The 22,533-nt window shown below is 35.3% G+C and overlaps 1 protein-coding gene and 1 long non-coding RNA gene across 2 annotated transcripts in view; both read left to right on the top strand.

Annotated features, from left to right (window-relative positions):
- LOC141362133 (uncharacterized) overlaps positions 1-20,407 on the top strand; it is a 61,618-nt gene extending 41,211 nt beyond the window's left edge. The window contains exons 2-3 of the long non-coding RNA XR_012368116.1: positions 19,585-19,729; positions 19,817-20,407. This is a non-coding gene — a long non-coding RNA (uncharacterized lncRNA). The remainder of the gene's footprint in view (positions 1-19,584; positions 19,730-19,816) is intronic.
- Positions 531-6,469, top strand: LOC141362068 (uncharacterized). Its single transcript, XM_073863830.1, has 2 exons — positions 531-1,492; positions 4,185-6,469. Exons 1-2 carry the CDS (start codon positions 587-589, stop codon positions 5,703-5,705), a joined length of 2,427 nt encoding a protein of 808 aa, XP_073719931.1. The 5' UTR covers positions 531-586; the 3' UTR covers positions 5,706-6,469.
- Positions 20,408-22,533: the final 2,126 nt, after the last annotated feature.

The following is a 22,533-nucleotide window of genomic DNA, read 5'->3' on the forward strand; positions in this document are numbered from 1 at the left end:
CAAGACCTTAGAGGTCTTTATATAAATGCATTACACGCTGGCTCTCTAAAATGATTAAATCTGATTGGCCAGTTGCGACACTCCAAGGTTTGTTCTTTTCAGATAACTACCTCTCAAAACTAATAACACATGGCTGCAAATCATTTTGACAGGTACAGTTTAATATTACTCAAAAATAAATATAAGCTAAATATGTCTTTTAATAACATATAAGACATATTTGCAAATCAAATGATTAAACCAAATAGTGTGTCTGTGACATTTAAACGTCTTATCTTAAAGCTGAAAGTAAACATGTTTTCCTCACAGAAGGTCTGTATTTATTAAAATGAGAAAATAAAATATTTCGAATCAATATCAAATGCTCCTTACCTTACTTATGAGGTAAATAACTGTGTAATATACCGTTATCGCAAAATAAGCCCCCGCTACGCGTCGGGTCCTGATCACACTATCGGGGCTTATTTCTGCGATACCATCCTGCTGGCTGTATCCGTCTCATACAATGTGAAATAAAGTTTCTATTTCACCGAGCTAATTAAAAATATCACACAATGAAACATGTTGTTCATACACGCTCTAATACATGTATGTAATAAAGTGCTTTGTATTATTATTGTATTTTCTGTTTAAACACTACAGAGAAAATTCTCATGCAAACCAATCTGTTGAACTCATCAGGAAAAGCATCTTAACTGAAGATGGAAATCCTGCACGGTACCGTCTGCAAACAACAACAGATAATCCGAATCAATCTGAATCATATAGAAAAATCACCTTTGGTGAAAGAGACACAGATAAACCTCATAAAATCATACTGATGGTGGGAGAAACAGGCACTGGAAAAACAACTCTCATTAATGCTATGATCAACTACATCTGTGGTGTTAAGAGAGAAGACAAAGTTTGGTTTGAGATCACAGACGATCAGAGCGACAGATCATCAGCTCACAGTCAGACTTCCATCATCACTGTCTATGGTGTTTATATACAAGAGACTTCAGTTGATTTAACAATCATTGATACACCAGGATATGGAGACACTCGTGGAGCTGAGCGTTCTAAAGAGATCACTGAGACTTTATTACGTTTATGTACAACTGACAATAAGCTTCATCAAATTGATGCGGTGTGTTTTGTGATTATGGCCCAGCAAAATCAACTTTCTGACAGACAACAATACATATTTGATGCTGTTCAGTCTTTATTTGGTAAAGATATTGCTGAAAACATTGTGTTACTCCTCACAAACTCAAATGGTAGTTCTCCTAAAACTGTCCTGAAAGCCGTCAGAGAAACTGAAGTCAAGTGTGCTGTAGATGAGAAGAATCAGCCGATCTATTTTCTGTTTGACAACTGTCAGGGAGAAAAATTTGATGAAGAAAATCAAACATTTCAGGATCAATCATGGGATCTCAGTTATAGAGGAATGACAGAGTTATTCAAGTTTCTTGACATGATACAACCAAAAACTTTGGAAGAAAATAAATCAGTAAGTGTATGTTTTCTAAGTTTAATGTTTTCATGTCTTTTCAAGCTTGATTTGCATCTAAAAAATACACAATGTTTCTAGTCTCTTCTGAACACAACCTCTCATTTTATTTTCTGTATTCTGTGAAACTCAGCAAGCTGTGGATTCAAATGTTTCATCCTCACTTTAACACCGAGCTTAGTGTTTAGATTTTAGATTAAGAAACCCTGAAATCTACACACAAGAAATTAAGGGTTATTTTTAACCCAGCATTTAATTAAGATGTTTAAGCATCTTTAAACATGCCTTAGAGAAAGACATTACTGGTGTGTATCTTGAGACAAATCAATGGCACTGTCATATTTTAAGATCTGTCAGTGCAGATATTTTCAGATGAGATAGCTCAAACATGTGTTTTAGGCCCTGTTTTCATTAGAGCATTTGCGTTTTAAAACCACATTTTAAAATGAAAACGATCCTCGTTTATACTGACATTTTAAAAAGAATCTTCATCCACACTATACACGCCCATAAACGCATGAAACATGACCAATCACGTAACTGGGCATGCGCATTAAAGTGTAAAATAACGTATTACTCTAATAATAGCTTACCTTTGCACATTTATGCAGCCTAGGGGTGTGTGCGATATTGACAAAAATTCATACCTGGATCCTTTGCCGGCAACTACAACAGACACTATTTTTGAACCTATAAAAATGTGTTTGGGAAAGTCTTATATTGTTCTAACTTCCCACCTACAACATATTAATATGATTAATAGGTTAATGTTGATGTACCAAACAGAAAGGCAAACCAAACAGAAATGTCTTTATGATTTAAAAAGGAAGCATTCAAGTGAACAGTACTAAACAGTAGTGAACTTGAAGCAAAAATTAATTTCAGCAAATGCAAATTTCAATCAAACATAATAAGAGGTGAAGTATAGCTTTAGCCTACAGAAATGCTTATTGCTTTAATGTAGGGAGTTCCTCTTCATCCATTTCACGCTGTTATATTTAGTTCATTGTTTGCAGTTCATATTTATGATCTTATAGTCCATTTGAACATTTTTGTACGAACTGACTGTATTCTTTAGAAAAACACCAAATAACTTATCTTCCCCTATGTTCAGTGTGCGATTAAAGGAACAGTATGTAGGATTGTGGCCAAAACTGGTACTGCAATCACAAAACTTGTGTCTAAAACTGGTACTGCAGTCACACAACTGGTGGCCAATACACAAAATGACAACATAAACATCAGTTGAGGGCTGCAACTCCACTTTTTAAATGACAATATCCTGGCCAGACCACTGTTGTCAGTGATATAAGTATTTGAAATGAAAATTATTTCTTAATGTTTAGTGACATATCAAGGCCATTTTATGATTAATTGATGTACATTTCTTACATACTGTTCCTTTAATCATTAATTAATAAAAATATATATGACATTATTTTTAAAACTGTGCGAGATCCCTGCACATCCTCCGCTAGCAACACAGAAATAGCAAAAATGCAAACGGCTAAGCGTTAAATATTAATATGACATTGATTTTATTAATTTATATTCACAATTTATCAACAAAACATCGATTAAAATTAAGAGACAAATTATATAAAACGAAATTAATTTTAAAGTAGCAAATAAAACTTAAATTAAACTCGAAAATAATGTCTGACCCATTACAATTCTCCCTTCATATTGGCCTTTACAAAGCCATGGCATTGAACAGTCTATCTTTCGTAATAAGCTAACTAAATGAAACACAAACAACATTACAACAATATTCAAATCCAACAATACTCAAACATAAATATAAAACAGACATTATCTATACATGTTAAAACAATCTGATATAGTGTTTATAATAGCTGGTTGGTAGATGTTTACTATTTTTGGCAAAACTTCCGTTGCAAACCTCCATTTACCTGAATAAAATAATTTTTACTTTGAAAATGATGCGTTGTCACGCTAACATCAGCTGTTCGTTTACATAAGACTCCATCTACGTTAATTTACACTGCAGCGTAACGTCTGAGTTCTCAAACTAAAACAGAGTCTGCAGCGTTTGCGAACGAATCCGTTTATGAGGGTCAAAAATGGTGGTGTAGTGTAAATAAAAGGCGTAAACGTAGCAAAAGTAACGCGTTTTAAAGGATAAACGCATTAATGTAAACCTTAGTCTAGGACTAGGCTAAAGCCTTGTCTGTGAAACCAGGGGTCATAATTTGGGTTTTTATCATTAAAAAAGTCTCTGGTTTAGTTTGATGTTTAGTGATTTTAGTAATGAGTTAATTTTTATTTAATTTATGTATCTATTTATTGCATATTACAAATGGCATGGCTTAAAAACAAATGCAAATATTAAACCTACGGTACAGCACTGGCCCAGTGGGGCAAGTAAGTTTTGTCAGTTGTCACAACTGCCATTAATGCTGGTCCTGGGCCATTAGGAACTCCTTATTGTCAAGCCCTGAATGTATTTATTTATTTTTATTTTTTTGAATAAAAAGCATTTTCTGTCTTGAAAACACATATTCATTAAAATCAAAGAATCAACAGTAAGCATGATAATATTAAAAGGTTGATGATTTATACATGTTTTACTTGAATTTATGCTGTAAATACACTTATGTTGTCTCACAGTACATGTACAGCACCAGCACACAATAAACACCATATTTGTTATTTTGAATTGTGTTTACAGGAAAACAAATTGGGTTCAGGCAAAGAATTATGCAACATTGATGAACTCAAGAAGAAAAACATCAAAATCAAAGATGGAAATCCTGCTCGATATCGTCTGAAAACAACAACAGATAATCTGGATCAATCTGAGTCATACAGAATAATCACATTTGGTAAAAGAGACACAGATAAAGCTCATAAAATCATACTGATGGTGGGAGAAACAGGCAGTGGAAAAACAACTCTCATCAATACTATGATCAACTACATCTGTGGTGTTCAGAGAAAAGACAAAGTTTGGTTTGAGATCACAGATGATCAGAGTAACACAACATCAGTTCACAGTCAGACCTCCATCATCACTGTCTATGGTGTTTATATACAAGAGACTTCAGTTGATTTAACAATCATTGATACACCAGGATATGGAGACACTCGTGGAGCTGATCGTGATAAAGAGATTGTGGTGAAGTTTCATAACTTAACTAAATCTGCAGATGGGCTTGATGAAATCAGTGCAGTGTGTTTAGTGTGTAACTCATCTTACACTCGCCTTTCTGATGAACAGCGAAAAATATTTGATTCTGTTCAGTCTTTATTTGGTAAAGATATTGTTGATAACATTGTGTTACTCTTCACACACTCAACTGGTTTTCCCCCTAAAAATGCCCTTACAGCCGTCAAAGAAGCTAAAATCAAGTGTGCTGTAGATGAGAAGAATCAGCCGATCTATTTTCTGTTTGACAACCGTCAGGGAGAAACACTTGATGAAGAAAAACAAACAATCCAGGATCAATCATGGGATCTCAGTTATAGAGGAATGACAGAGTTTTTCAAGTTTCTTGACAGAATAAAACCAAAAACCCTGGAGATGACTCGAGATGTTTTGAAGAAACGGCAAGAGTTAGAGCCAAACATCTCTGATCTTCAATTACATGTTCAAGAGATGAAAGAAAAGCAAAATAAGCTGAAACAAACTCAAAATGCTCTGGAGAAACACAAACAAGAAGTCCAAGAAAATAAAAATTTTGAGTATGAAGTTGAAGTGCCCTACAAAGAAAAGGTGGATATTGATCCTGCTGTAGCTAAAAAAGCCAAGACGTGCACTGTCTGTGAGGAGAACTGTCACTATCCTGGATGTGGGTTGATCTGTGATTACTCAGGATGTAGTGTGATGAAAAATTACCACTGCACAGTGTGCACAAATAAATGCCACACCAATAAACACACTAAAGAAGCCAAAATATATGTAACAAAGATAAAGACTGAGACAAGAACTAAAGAAGATTTAAAGAAGAAATATGAAGACAAAATTAATTACTGTGTGTCTGTGATCAATAAGCTGAAAGAAGAACTACAAGAACTAGAGAAAGATAAAATCAAGCTGGTGGTTGAAGCTTATCACTGTGTGGAGTCTCTGAAGATGATCACACTCAACACTGAATCTCTGTTCACAGTTCTGCACATTGATTTTCTCATTGAGAAGTTAAAGGAAATCAATGAACCTGAAAAAGCTGAAGCTTTGAAGAACATCAAATAGAGAGTAGGAGATACAATATCACAGGGATAGTTTACAAGATATATGACACTTGCTGGTAATGCTGGCAATTTTGTTTCATCCCCATTCAAATAAACTGGAGCTGTGCTTACAATGGGTCATAACCATCTGGTGAACTGAAATGAAAGAACTTTTGCTCATAACTTAGGGACCAATATCCATTTAATGATCATAAAAACACTTGTCCTTTGTTTAATCGTCTTGTGGCAGGATCATGACAGACCCATGTTTTGTGTGGGATCACGTGGTCTCAGTATTGGTTTCACTAGACCACGTGTTCCCGGTGTCTTGTCACTTTTACCCCACTCCCTTGTCATCCTCATCCTTATTGTTTAACCCATGTCACCTGTTGTCCTCATTAGTTCTTCCCTATTTAAGGTCCTTGTGTTTGTTGCTTTGTGCTTGTTCATTGTTCCTACATCCTGTGAGCACGCTGTTGAAAGTCTAGTCTAGTCTAGTCTAGTCTAGTCTAGTCTAGTCTAGTCTAGTCTAGTCTAGTCTAGATTTTGTGTTTTGTCATGTTCATTGTTAAGTGTAATCCTGTTTAATGTTTTAGTGTAGTTTAGAGATTGTCCTGTTTAGTGTTCTCTCCTTCTGTTTAAACATTCTGTTTATGTTATTTTGCCCCCTCGTGGGTTTTGTTTTCAGTTTTGTAATATAATAAATGTCTTTAGTTGAGAAACTGCTGTCTGCTTTTGGGTTCTTCTTACATACCATAACATTAGTAATCATTTGGACCCCACATACATGCAGTCTGCTAATATGTTTTATGTATTTCCCTAGTTTTTCCTTTTATGTGTTTTTAAATAAAAAGTAAATCATCAGCATTATAAATCATGCTGCACTTTCCAAAATATTATGTAATATTGTCATGTAAATACTACTTGTTTTGACAAATCCAGTTGTCGAGGACGCTTGATGTGAAGTTCATCACAACATGTATGTAGCCCGTCATGTGTGTGGTTTGTAATTTCAAAATATGTGTTCTGCGCTTTGAGAGATCCTGTGTGCATCATGTGTCATGCCAGGGTAGGTTCCTGCTGCAGATGCATCTAAAGGGTTTATGATAAAAGAGACGCTCGCATTTGCCAGATACTCACATAATCTCATGTGTAATCAGAGTTTACTGTGAAGTGACTGTCTTGCGTGTATTTTGTGAACGTGAGCGTCTCTTTTATCATAAACGGTTTTGACGCATGTGGAGCAGGCACTTATTTTGACAAAACACATGAGGCACATGGTACACAACGCAACAACCACATATTTTGAAAACGCAAGCAACACACATGACACTCCAAACACTTATTTTGAATTAGCGTCCCTCGGATGGGCAGTCACGAGCCGCCACTGCAAAAGTTGCAACTATGGCAGTTGAGTAGGTCATTCTCTAGGGCTTTTCACACCTAAAATTGTTAACCCTGGGTTATTCTAAAACCAGGGTTAACAGAAGCCTGGGTTATTTTTTCAAGTTTCACATTGTTCAAACTTAACCCTGGGTTAATTTCAGGGATAACCCTGCTTCTAAATTACAAGTGTGAAACGATCCTTAACCCAGGGTTAAAAGCAGTGTTTACAACGAAGATAACCCAGGGTTAAGTGCAGCGTGAAAAGCCCTTCTGTGTTCTTTTGAAGAATTTTTGGAGCCTGATGAAATCATTACAAAAACGTGTCTAATACTGTAAAATACAATCAATATTACAGTCACTGCTCTTGCTTTCCATAATAAAAGATAACACATTTGTAAATGACTTTACTTGGACCCACTTTGTGAGTTGTCTCAAGGAATAACCAATCCAGATAATTTTCTCACCCACATGTAATTCAAGATGTTTGTTCAGTCGAGTACAATTTGAAGTTTTTTGAGGAAAACATTACAGAATTTAATTCTATATAGTGAACTTTAGTGAACCTCAACAGTTCACCGTTTCCATGCTTCAAATGGCTCTAAACGATCCCAACCAAGGGATAATGTAAGGAATGCTCAGGAATACTGGGATCCATTTTGCGGTGTTTATTAAAACAAACCAATCTGGCAAACAAATCCAAGACGTAGGCAGAAGAGTAATCAATATACAGGCAGGCAGATCAAACACAGATAGGCAGTCCAAACCAGGCAAACAATACAAAGGGTAAATCCAAAGGCAGAGAAACAGATAAACAGGCAGATGGTCAATATCAGGCAGTCAGAATAATCACTCAATAAACGCACGGTATGCAGGGGTAAGCTGGCAATACTTCACGCTAGCCCTAGGCTAGCTTGAGTCTTAAGTAGGGACAAACAGGAAACAGGAAGAGAAGCAGAGGCGGCGCCCCGTCAGTACTCCGGCGAGGGCTCCCTCTGGCGGCGTGGCGGTATGGATGTTACAGATAAGGGTCTTATCTAGTGAAACAATCATCATTTTTGCCAAGTAAAATAAAAAGTATGTACTTTAACACCACAATTTCTCATCTTGCACTATCCGTGTGACCAGGGCATGAAATTAACACCCGACCACGCGCCAAATGCGGGTGGATTTTGCAATTGGCGGGTAACACTGTCACTCTACCAGCCACATTGGCGGGTAGCCAATGCGAATCAGTGATGCGCGGGTCATTGTATAAACAACCCACTCCCGACCGTCATTTTCAACTAACCCGCCCGCAATTGTTCAAAATAGTTTTTAAACTCGACCGACTGACCGCGGCCTGAATATCATTAAAATATTTTTGGATGACTCGTAACCGGCATCCGCTCATTTCTTATCAACCTGCGCAAATCGGAGCATCACCGATGCAAATTGAGTGATTCATTGAGAGGATGCGACTGCTGTTTCGAAACGTTCGTGCGATTGGAAAGAAGATGAGGCACTTCTCTGACTACGTTTGGATGTGCGAGTAAGGATTAAACTGTTGGTGAGATGGGAAGAGAATGCAATGCTGACAGGCTACTGTACAATTGCAGTTGCACAGATGTGTAGTGCTGCTGTGACTGAACTCTTGATGTGTAAACTTTAGAGAGAGTTGCGCTACTATGCCTTATACTGTAGTACATTAACATACATTTTGCGAATATAGTAATGAAAAACAATGTATGTGCGGCGTTTATGTGCGCAGTTTATGCCCCCTCTGTCTCTGTGTACGTGCGTGGGTTTAAGGGGACTCAATAGGGCACATCGGAGAGACGCGTTCGTAAAGCATGCGTACATAAAATCTTTCTGCTCTTGACAAGGCACATATAAACAAAATGATCTCAACAATATTCATTTTCTAATAAAACATTTCTTTATGTCTTAAGTGTATGTATAGAGAGTCAAAAACCAGTCTGTGCTGGTCTTAAAGAGACAGTAACCTCAATTAACCTACTTAAGTCTGTGTCATTTATGTTAATCAAACAACCTAAGACCAAGAGAAAATAACTTCTGTAGCTCTAAAAAAAAATAATTATATTTAATTCATACAATAAAGACAGTGTTATAATTCACTATTCAGGTAAACAAAAACTGGCTGGTAAAAAGTCTCTGTGGCAGGTGAATTTCTAAATCCACCTGCCACAGTGGCTGGTGGTCAAAAAAGTTAACTTCAGGCCCTGCGTGTGACACCCCAGCATGACCTTACATATTACATAATCACGTCAAAAGGTCACGTGTTACATTTGTGAAATGCACACTTGCAGTCCATTTTAAACAATAAATTGACACAAAGACATTAATTAATATCGTTTCACATACAACAACGCCTGAACGCTCCTCTTAATCTCCACACTTGTAAACACTGGAGCAATAGTTTCACATACGTCATGCGTGACCTTTCCACGTGATTATGTAATACATAAGGTCATGCTGGCGCATCACACGGCTAGTGTAAGATGAGAAGTTGTGGTTTAAAGGTACTTTTTTAAATTTTTATTGTTGATAATGACAATTGTTTTGCTAGATCAAGACTCTTATGCCTCAATTGGGGTCATTTAGAGGTGTTTAAACTGCATTGAAACTGTGAACTGTTGAGGTCCAATAAAGTCCACTTTATGGAGAAAAATCCTGTAATGTTTTACTCAAAAAACTTTTTCTTCTTGACTGAAAAAAGAAAGATGTAAACATTTTGGATGTCATGAGTGTGAGTAAATTATTTATTATGAAAGTGGAATATTATTTTATATCATGTTGCTGTTGATTGGACTGCAGTTCTGACACACCCACCAAAAAAGAGAAAACGTATCTCAAACCAGGAAACATGTAGTTCAAAACTTTGCGCCCCGGTTTAAGCTTGAACGTGCCAGCTGTGTCCCAATTTGAAGGCTGCAGGAGAGTGTTATTTTTTAAGAAACAGATGGTGTACTTACATAATCTACCAGCAGAGGTCAACAGAGCCACACTAACCAACCAAACCTTGAGCCACAGATACAAGACTGACTTCTTAATGGTTGAATGATAAGCCTCATAAGTAGCTTTTCAATTATTTTGTTTTGGTTTAACAGGGATCCCAAGATTTACACTGTATTGCTACTTTTATGTACTACTTCAAGTATGTTTTACTTAACAAAATTACTCAAATAGACTGAAACAAAATACAGACACACGTGCCACAATTATTGTTAAACACACACTAATGATTTTATGAATTTTTGCTCCCAAATGCTTACCAGTTGTCTAAACTTAAATTCTTACAAAACAGTTATAATATTTAAGACATCGAGACTAAATCTTAAATGATTTTAATAAAGATTAATTGTGTATGTGTAATGTATATGTGTGTTGTCTTTGAGGTGATTGTGATATGTGATTTGTCTTTTAAGGATTTAGTTGTAATGTGAGGCATGAGTTGTTGTTGTCATGGTGAGTTTTAAGAATGGCATCTCTATATAATGTGACTTTACCCGTCTGCTTTCTCACTATAACACACACTGTTAAAACCCAAAACAAACCTTGTCTTACTGACCATAATCTCACATCTACACTACACAGTCTGCTTAAGTGCAAATGTTTCTCATTAAGTCACAAAAGTTACCATATACTTCCCTTAAACATTGTAGGACAGGTGGACAAGTTTTGGTTTTGGAGCTGGACCATAAAACAATAAAAAACACATTCTGTGTCTATTTTTGAGAGACGTGTTGTCTCTCTCCACAGGGGTCACGGATACACAGGAACTGATCTGTATTTCACCCCCTCTCTTCTCCTTTAAGGTTTTGGTTACTGGAAATATACTAAACACATGTAACATTGGATATATCATATGTTGTGATGCTACAAAGGTTTCATCTTCATGTTTGGTGTTGTTTTAAAGGTCATGGTGCGATGGTTAAAAAGGTCTAATTTCTATAATGCTAAGAGAAAGTATATCAAAGTTTAAAACTTAAGACATAATCTGTACTCCTGTGATGGGTGTCAACTCATGAGGAGATCTAGATTACAGATGGTTAACAGTCCCATTTGGTGCTCCTTCAGGTCACGAGAACCGACCAACCAAATCCTGTTTTGAGATTTTATTATTCTTTGTCTAATTCTGTGTATATAAGGTGGCTTGGCAAGAGACTCTGGGAAGTATTCTTTAGCAAGAATCTTCCCCACACTTTGAGTGTGTGTATTCAGACATTATGGAAGTATTCTTTAGTAAGAAACTTCCCCACACTTTGTGTGTGTGTATTCAAACATTATGGGAGAAATCTTTAACAGAATCTTCTTACACCATTTTGGGTATATTATATTCATGATGGAAGTACTCTGTAGCCAGAGTGTCTATTGCCAGGTATGACTTTGTAACTTTTGCAACTGTTGATCATTTTAATTAATTGGAATTGAATCAAATTCTGTATGATATTGTTTCATTTATGTTTGAAGCTGAAACCTGCCTGGTATAATAAATTGTTACATTTGATTCATCTGAATTCTTCAGGAATTGTATTGATTTATTTTAATTCTTTCAGAAATTATTATTTCCAGTATATTAGAAGGAGTCTGGTATTACCGCAAATTAAGTATGTCAGGATATTATCACACTGGTGTTTTGATGTTGAATGGAGCAGGTAGCACATTCACCAGGAATCTCAGATTTATGTCTATCACCTGCCTTAGCAAGTTGCATGATCGTGACTAAAGTAACTATTTTTATGATCGGAGCAAGCATGGGGCGGCCAGACATAAAAATATTAGTTTACCCGGCAACCTCTGACTAAGATCAGAACTGGCAATTTTGTGTCCGTGAGATGTACGCAAACGGCCGGCGTATATCCTGTGCGATATCGGGTCCCTAATGAACGAATAATTAAGACTATGGGAATTTATAAATAATCAATATCTAAATTATGATCAACAGATAATTGGAATAATGCACTAAATTCTTAATATATTAAATTGGATTATAATTTAAACACAGAGATCAAAGAAATTAATTTAATCATGATATGGAATTATTCTTCTAGAAGCACTGAGGAAGGAACGAACACGAGTCCCCTTCACCCACTCCACTTGTATTTGTCGTTGGGCTTGTGGGTGGTACCTTACAGCTTGGTGATCCCGACGTGATGACGTATACCACGGGACGTGATGACGTAGTACACCCGAACAAGTGACGTGGTACCCCAGGAAGCTTTCCAGCGCGACATTTCAACCATAACAGAGTATTCCATTCATCGCAAAATAGGAGGTTTAAACGTCTACTTTTCTGTCTGCAGCTGTGTTGGTAAGTTGATTTTATTTGCCTATTAGAAATGTTGAGGGTGAACATAAACGCACCCGTATGTTGTAGAATGGGACGTTAAACTCCCATTGAAAGTCCGGAGAAATCCGGTTAGGCATGAAAATTAGAATAACAACACATCACAACGAATCAAACATCATCTCCTGTGTTTACACTCAGTAGGAGTGAATATTACATGGACTAATGACTAAATGTTATCGTGGTACATTACGCAAAGTCGTAAATTTGAGTCTGAAAGTGGAAACATCGCCGTGGCGATTATCTTTTTGCTTCGTGGAACGATCTCGCAATTAAATCGGAAACCCGTAAAGTATTAGCGAATATCCGTGAATAATAAAAGTTATTTTATTATTTAAGTCGGATGACAAAACTCCGTGCCCAAGTCGATGCGTTCAAGTATGTAAACACACCAGCGCAAAACAGGCGATAACTCTGTTAATGGAAATACACAGCGTGACAACAGCAGTGTAGATGAGAATAAATTCCATTTGTTAGCAAATTAAAGATCTTTTGTTTGTTAAAGCAACGAAAGATAAACTTAAAATGGATTAACATCTTCCAAATTTTATTCTGGTTCTCAAATAAGGGTAAACATTGAATTAATACAGTGATGACTATTGAACTCTCTGTATGAGATTTTATGTTGTTCACAGCACATGTGCAGACATCCCAACCTGCAAAAAGTCATTTCAGGGAGGTAAACCGAAGCCCCCTACCCCCCCTCAAAAAAAAAAAAAGAAAAAAAGGAGGACAAGGATATGACATTTCAAGATATTAAAGCATAATATTAATTGCTAGAGGCCTATGCAATTATTGGTAACACTTTACTAGGTCTCATTTGTTAACATTAGTTAATGTATTAACTAACATGAACTAACCATGAGCAGTACATTTGTTACTGTATTATGTTAATAAAAATACAGCTGTTCATGGTTTGTTCGTGTTAGTTCACAGTGCATTAACTAATGTTAACAAGATTTGAATAATGTATTAGTAAATGTTTAAATTAACATTAACAAAGATAAAAAATGCTTTATAAATGCAGTTCATTATTATATGTTAACTAATGTAGTAAACTAATGTTAGCTAATGAACCTTATTTTAAAGTGTTACCCAATTATTTGTTAATTATTTTACAATATGTAGATCAGTGGTTCTCAAACTTTTTCAGCTTGCGGCCCCCCTTGGGTACGGTGCATTCCTTCGCGGCCCCCCCAAAGAAAATTTATTACAAATTTGTTCTAAAATGTAACATTTTGATTAGACAAAACATAGTAAAGTATACAGATTAGTGTTGTTGGTTAGTAGCCTTATTTTGTTTAGGTTTAATTACACAGAATTTATGATTTGAATTAATGTATGTTATAAAATGTCATAAACCTGGGGCCCCCCTGGCACCATCTCGCGGCCCCCCTGGGGGCCCCGGCCCCCAGTTTGAGAACCACTGATGTAGATTACTTTTACTATTTATATAAGCTGCTTATAATATTTATATAAACTGTTTTATTTATATTCTATTGCAACTTTAAACAGGTCTAAGGGGTTTGTTGTTTTCATGTAGCCTTGGCAACTAGTAGCCAGCCTGAAAAATATGCACTTGATATTAAACTTGTTGAACTCAATGTCAGTTCGGGAGAAGAGATAAAAGCCCGCCCACACTGACAATTGATTGGTTGATTTACCGGAGCAGGCCAATCAGGATGCTCTCTGTCTTACATGCGCTTAATGAGGCACACTAGCACACACACGCAAGGTCTCCCCCTCCCTCTCTGCCGTGCGCGTCTACTCTTTCTTGTTCGCTCTAGATTCCGGGAGATTTTAACTAATTTGCAGGCATCAGGGAGCCGCTATCAAAATGCGGGAGACTCCCGGAACTTCCGGGAGACTTGGGATGTCTGCATGTGCAACATTTAAAGGAACAAAATCCTTCAGAGCAAGAATTAACTTAAATAAAGGATGTTATATACATTTAAACTACAGTGTAAGTTCAGGTGTTTGCATATGAGAAGTGAATTTCAGGTTTACATGATTGATATGACAAGAGCAAATGTTCATATTACTCTTTATAGGATCAGTAAATGCAGCAAACTATACAGTTTACATACTATACACAATGAGTTAAGAAGATAATTGTAATTATGGAGAATGAAGGAGAGATGGAAGTGTATAAATGATTGAAGGCAGCATTGTTGGGGTTAGAGGTTCAGTGCATGCAGAGTGGAACTAAATGTTGGATATTAAGCAAGTAGGGAGATTTGTAACAAATCGATTGATATGGATTGATTAGGAGTGATTTTGTTAAAGAACACTCAGAACTGGATAAGTGTAGATAGAATGGAACCAGGAAGTTATATTACAATTCCTTAATTAATGCAGGATTTCTCATTGTGTAAATAAGGTAAATTGAGCTAAACCTTTGACTGATGCACAGCAAAATAATGATGAAACTGCTAAAAAGGTCAATAAAACACCTGTGAGCTTATCTCACTGAGAAAGTTTCACCACTGAGATCAAAGGGCTTTAACCCCCTCTCAGAAAAGATCTGCTGTTTCTCCTTGTTTCAAGGGAAATATTTTAGCTTGGTTGTAACAAATAAAATATATCATTATTTTTTTGTGAATCAGTCAAAGTGACTTAAGGCAATGATTAACAACATGATATACAGTACAGCGGTGTTAAAAGTTCTAGGCTTAGTCCTTTCTTTATGAGATTATGGGAATTCTCAAATAAACAATTTAGTCCAGTTGTCTAGAGATTGTTGAAGCTGAGTCTTTGTTTCTCTATGAGATTGTGGAAATTGTTAAAGAGCAATTTGTTGTCTAATTGTCTAAAGATTGTGAAAGTCATAAAAATAGAGCTTATAGCTGAGTCCTGACATCACAGCAGGAATACAGAATTCCTGTTTAAAGTGAATCAGTGGGAGCTAGTAAAAGTGTTTTTAGAATTCTGTATGTCTTCAGGCTAAAAGTGTATGACTTTAAAATCTAAAGCAAAAGTTGTGCCTTACGCTCTATTCATTGATTACTTTTCATATTCAAATAGAATAACATCTAAATAAGACTTAATGAGACCTCAGCTAAAAACATGACAATTGTGCCCAATTCCAGAGGGTCACAAAAAACCCCAGCTGAGCAATGAGTTAAGCTCTGTACCCAGTATGTGCTGCGGTGCATTGCATCCTAAAAACAACAAAGAGTTGTTGCTGTTTGTGGACCTGTTAATGCAGCTGCTTCTGCAGGGTCAATTCACAGAAATGTGCTCTCAATTTTGCAAAAGTACCATCATTCTAGAAGCCCTTGAGACCAGTTATAACATTTATTTTAATTAATATTATTTTTAATATAATGTAATTTATATTATAATGACATTGTAATATATATTATATTATAATGGCCAGACAGGTCTAATATGGTGAAAAATGATGCATTACATGCATTTCAAACTTACATGATTAAGACCCACAAAAAGGCCCAGGGAATATTTAGATTCAGATTTATTTGGTCCACTATCTCGTGCCAAAACAGGTATGTGTATGCTTTTGCTTGTTGTTCGTTTTGTTGTTTATTGTTGTTTGTTTGTTGTTGTTTACTGTTGTTTGTTTGTTGTTGTTTGGCTTTGTTTTTTGCTTTGCAGGAACACTGATAATATCATGGCACAAGATAGAAAACCAAATAACTCTTTTATAAGTTTGAAACATCAATTTAAACTGAATCTGATCAGTCAACGTACTTTTATAGTTGGTTAAAAACTGTGGGAAATGTTAAATCATCAAAAATTACAGTCCTACAGGTCACAGAGATTGAAAAGTTTAATAGTGTGTACCATAAACAGACAGCACAGCAGTTAAACATGTGAGCTGACGGTACTGAGAACAACTCAGAGTAAAGCCATTTAAGTTTAACATTAAAAAGTTAATCCAAAAATTTCCCCAGCAAAACTGGGACTTCTTATGCTCACAGTTTAAATGCAAGTGCAGTTTATGGTGCTATACACACTCAGACTGAAACAACATAGTCAAATATAACCGAAAATTCCCAACTTAATCTGGCCTCTGAAATTAATTTGCAGAAAGTAATGATACAAATCTTCTTACCAGGAAGAATTTACACCCTAATGCATTGCTGTCATTGACAGCTGTGTGATAGTGACATCATTTTAAACTAAAGATGATGCCATGTCTTAATGCAAATTGCCCAAAATTTTAGAAATTAATGTTTCTTTGTCTGTTATCTTAACTTTTTTCCTTTCAGGTGGATAACTATGACTCCTTAAGAGTCCTGACACTAGAGACGTGTCTGAGCCCAAATACAGGCACAAACCTAAAATGCAGAAGGTGGGTGTGATAATGCTTTGAGGGGTCATACACATCTCACAGTAATAAACTACTATATTAATTATATGACCTCCCGATGTAGCATCGGATTAAAATTGTGCAACACAGATTAGAATCCACCCACTTCCAGGCATGAACATATAATGCACATATTTTCACCATTACAACAACATAACACTGCAACCTGGTATAAGTTTTAAAAATATCCAGGCTTAAAACATCACACATATGTATGATTAATGACTTAGAATCCAAACTCTAGAGTTTGTCATACATGCAAACCCATTTAGCATCTCACACATAAGAGAGAAAATTAAAGGTCAATTTATGATTTTAATTTCATGATAATATAAACTATTGGGCCAATTTTCTCTTGAACTAAACATTTCAGTGTGCATGGAACATATGTATGGTTAAAGTCACACGTCAATTGTTTTGTCTCTGATTGTACAAATACAGGTAAAATAAGAACTATTAATTGATTACATAAGACCTATTTCAGATTAAAATAAGTAAGTGAAGAATGAAATGGCTAGCATGGCTGCAGACATGTCTGAACATTTCAAACTTTACAAAATGGTTATATTCGAAGTGCTGGCACTTCTAATAATCAATCACATAAATCAGACACCTTACCATTGAATGTGACTAAACCAACATATATGTACAGAATTATTTGACAACATGCAAAGAATGGTTGACAATGGATAAATAAGAAATTCAGAAATTATTTGATTTAAGTTTAAGGTTGTCTGGGTATGTTTTAAGTTACTTCATTGAAATCTTGATTTAAGTTTAAGTTGTCTAGGTATGTTTTAAGTACTTCATTGAATTCTTAGATATACATGGTTAACTTGCATTTCAAGGTTTTGAATAATTCTATTATTATTAAAATTATAAATATATCATATTATATATACTTTAGTATAAATATCTGTATTTTATATACATATAATTTACATTTATTTGTATTATATTTCAATGGTATTGTTATTATATGATTTAATGATGTATACCACTGGTAAATATGCTAGTTAAAATAACTTTTGCCACTCTCCATTTGAAATACACAGATTATATCAAAATTCCACTCTATGTTCAATATGCATAGTAGTGAAGAGTTTGGGAATGGGATCACCTTTTGGGACAAATTATTTTGAAAAAGGAAAGGAGACCTTATTTACCATTCGCACCAATATTATGAAACATCTAATAATGTCACGTGTTATTGTAATCATTCACAACTATTTCCTTCCAAGGAAAGTCACGTTCATCAGTGTTCAGTCATTTCATGGTCATGTGTATTATATTCCAATTCCCTCTCATACAGTGGTGCATTCTCAATGTGAGGAATTCCTTCACCTACGGAGGTCTGACTTTTCTATCCAAAAATACCTTCTGCCAATAGGTAACAAAGGACTGTTCAAAAGGTCAGGAAAATATCCAGGGGAGGACCCCATTAGAGACAAATGCTTCTAAATGGTGAGAGGAGACAGCTTCCATGGACAGAGCACATGCGTTTGGCTGACACAGTGGACTTTGTACAACAAATTTCAACCAGATCCAGTTGAGAGAAAATCTAACTACGAGAACCACAGAGATTCTGTCCATCACAGACACCTGTTCATCACAGTTAAGTTCCTGCTTTGATATCTGCAGGCATTGTTTAACATTACAGGTGTTCATCTTGAAAAGACTTACAATTACAAGGACGTATTGAGACCAAAGATGTCCACCCAAAATGACCCCTTAGGGTACTCTGACAGTTCCCCAATGGTCAGGGGAGGAGATGTAGGACAGGTGGACAAGTTTTGGTTTTGGAGCTGGACCATAAAACAATAAAAAACACATTCTGTGTCTATTTTTGAGAGACGTGTTGTCTCTCTCCACAGGGGTCACGGATACACAGGAACTGATCTGTATTTCACCCCCTCTCTCTTCTCCTTTAAGGTTGTGGTTACTGGAAATATACTAAACACATGTAACATTGGGTATATCATATGTTGTGATGCTACAAAGGTTTCATCTTCATGTTTGGTGTTGTTTTAAAGGTCATGGTGCGATGGTTAAAAAGGTCTAATTTCTATAATGCTAAGAGAAAGTATATCAAAGTTTAAAACTTAAGACATAATCTGTACTCCTGTGATGGGTGTCAACTCCTGAGGAGATCTAGATTACAGATGGTTAACAGTCCCATTTGGTGCTCCTTCAGGTCACGAGAACCGACCAACCAAATCCTGATTTGAGATTTTATTATTCTTTGTCTCATTCTGTGTATATAAGGTGGCTTGGCAAGAGACTCTGGGAAGTATTCTTTAGCAAGAATCTTCCCCACACTTTGGGTGTCTTTAATTGCCAGGTATGATTTGAATTTTGTGAAACGTTCATTTTTCTATGCTGATCTTTTAGTGAATGTTTTGATATATTTGTAATTGATTGATTTGAATAACCAAATTATTGATTTAAGTGTAACCTGCCTGGCAAATTAATCTGGATAGATAATTTTAGTCAGACTAAACATTTCATCATTTCAGAACAAGAACAAGCTTCCCTTACGAAACAAAAATATATTGCAGTATATTGGAAAATATCATGTAATATATTAGGCAACATATTCCCATATATGGGATTTAATATTTATATTTTCCAATATATTGAAATATATGCATGAAACATACATGTATATATGATACAAAATATATTGCAATCAAGAACAAAAAGGGCACTATATTTTTTACATGTAATAGTTTGTCTTTATATGCTTTGATATATTGCAATATATGCATAGACCATACATGTATGGACAGGACAGGATGCGTAACAGACACCAGCAACAAGGAGGTTGATAGATAGGTCCTGACCTATGATCCTGACCCACACTCCTAATCAGTAGGTGGCGGTAATGCCACTAAAAGTTGTTTGCCAACTGCCAGTAAAACTGAAGAAGAAGAAGAAGGCTGATGTCAGCAGGCTCCAAGGAAACTTCAAGTTTTAAAAGGTATATAAGTTTTCAGAGCTGGTGCTTTTCAGTTTTTATTGCATCTCTGAGAGATTTTTGTGAACAACTTGTTGTTCTGCTCCACAGATGCTGTTTTAAAACAGTTTCCTATAAGGCCAAGGAAGCTGATGTCAGAAAATCTATCAACAGTAGAATCTGCGAGCTAATGGCATTAAGACACCAGGTGAAGAGGAAAAGCATGGGTATGTAAGTGGTTTACATCAGTGAAGAACCAAGGTGGACTCCTAACCAGGATAATGGACTGTTCTTTTGGCAAATGTTTTTTTTTTTTTGCTTTTTCACGGTTCCCAAACTTCTTGAAAGTTTGTTTATTATTTATTTGTTCATTATTGTCTGTGCATTTTGTTTATTGATATTGTCTTTGTTGATATTGTCTTTATATTGTATAATGGCACTGCTGAAATTTTGAAATAATTTAAGTTGCTTCAATTTAGATTTTGTATATTTTTTGTTTAATGGCACTCTTTTAAAATGTAATTTATGTAAATGCAATGCAACACATTTATGTAATGTAATGTAAAGCCAATCACATTTCCTTTGACTGACCATATGCAAAACCTCTTGTGGTTTTAATAGGCCTATAGAGCTCTGTACCTCAAATTGGGTTTAGTATCTGTGCCTGATTAAAAGAAAATAAAGGTGGCTTTTGATAGATTACCCATCAGTCTGTGTTAATATGTGGTGTAAATGTTTGTATATTGCAGGTTGCATATTTAAGTATTTATATATTTTAGATGTTTCATGTACGTATACTGTATATATCCCAAATATATTCATACATTGTATGTGCATGTTCTCATATATGTACACATATTGTGCATACATTTACAATAAATATGTACATATATTTCCATCTAATTTTAAATATATGTAAAATGTATTCCACAAGATATCGAACACATATCTACATATATATTTCCATATAGTTGTACATATATTTGAAATATATTCTACCATATAGTAAACATACATGTGACACTATATCTGTACATATATTTTTAGTACATATTCCCATATATGCACATATATTTCCCATATTATTTTACATATATTTAAAATGTATTCCACAATATATCGAACACATATCTACATATATTTCATGTATATTTCCATATAGTTGTACATATATTTGAAATATATTCTACCATATAGTAAACATATATGTGAAACTATATCTCTACATATATTGTTAATACATTTTCGCATATAAATCAAAATACAATATTGCAAATATTTATAAATATAATATTGCATATATTTTTTAATATATAAACACATATATTATATCCATGTACAATATATTGAAAGTGGCAATAATTTGTATATTTTGCAATATACTGCAATATATTACACATATATAGAATATATGTACCATCAATATATTATTCCTTGTATTGCCAATGTATAATATATTGGAAAATGGAAAGTAAAATAATATATTGCAATATATTACAATATATTTCAAGTAATATATTGGTAAATATATTTTCCTTTCGTAAGGGTTAAATGCTATGTATAACAACTTACATTTTATCCCAAATGTTACATGGTCGAAAATATGTAGAAATATAGCCTATACAAGAACAAACTACATAACAAAAATGTTTAGCTCACGCGGACCGAACGAAAAGCTGTTAATTAAGCGGACTCTCTGTAAAATAGAGGACGTGCTGAATCAGTCGAGTCGGCAGATTATCATCAAAGTTTATAATGTTCCATGCAGATACTGTTGATGAAAAAATTTAATATCTAAATGTCCAGGTAAGTCAAGTGTTCAGTCAGTTAATCCTAAAGGCACCGGCGTTTTTGGCTACAGCTTCCTCATCCACGGAGTGGCCGCTGTACACTAAGAAATAAATGTTTTTTATTTTAAGTGGTTTTAATGCTGGTAAGCAATCAGTTATATTATGTACAAATATATTTGTATTTGTGTTGATCAGTTAGATTAAAGTTATTTTAATTTTTAAAACTGCATCTAGATGCAGGCTGGCGACTTCATTAAAACAATATTTGAACTCCATAACTTATTGCTAGCCATTTTTACAGATTCTCGAACTAGCAAATTACCAAAGGGCATTCTGGGGTGAGCGAGCGGTGCTGAGCGTATTGAGCGAGCGAAGCAGAATTTTCGGAAATGCGCTCTGCGCTCTGATGGAAATATTACCGCACCGCTCAACGCTCCGCTCCCGCTCCGCACAGCTCACATGCTCTGAATTAGCCGTGCTAAAATACACCAACTTCCGAGTAGTAAAAAAACCCGCATTTCACACCCCACATTTAGGGGGGCCACAAGGGGGTCCAAGCTTGTTGTCACAGGGGCACTGGCCCCTGCTGGCCCCTCCCTAGAACCACCACTGTGCCTCTGGTTTGTCTCTCAATATTAAAACATGTGTCTTGTTGCCTATTCACTCCTGTTCTGAGAAGTCTATTGCCTCAATAAATGTACAAAATTAGGTTAAATATCTGGGTTTAACAATATCTAAGGATGTCCGTAAAATTGAGGAGGTCAACTTTGAGAAACGTGTCGCTGATATGAAAAAATCTCTTAGTCACTGGCTTATTAAAGATCTCACAGTATTTGGAAGAATTATTTTATCTAAAGCTGAAGGTATGTCAAAACTATTATATCTCTGCCACTCCCTGTTCATTTCAAATAATAATATTAAGAAAGTCAACTCAGTCTTATTTCAGTTTTTATGGAGGAATAAAACACATTACTTAAAAAGAGCCCAATTAGTCAAAGATTATAAAATGGTGGTTTAAAAGCCTTGGATTTTGAAGCC

The sequence above is a fragment of the Misgurnus anguillicaudatus genome, chromosome 25, assembly GCF_027580225.2.
Source record: "Misgurnus anguillicaudatus chromosome 25, ASM2758022v2, whole genome shotgun sequence".
Taxonomy (NCBI): Eukaryota; Metazoa; Chordata; class Actinopteri; order Cypriniformes; family Cobitidae; genus Misgurnus; species Misgurnus anguillicaudatus.

Coding starts and splice junctions, on each gene's coding strand:
- LOC141362068 (XM_073863830.1), top strand. CDS start 587: ATGTATGTAATAAAGTGCTTTGTATTATTATTGTATTTTCTGTTTAAA. Junction 1,493..4,184: donor CTTTGGAAGAAAATAAATCA/GTAAGTGTATGT, acceptor TTGTGTTTACAG/GAAAACAAATTGGGTTCAGG.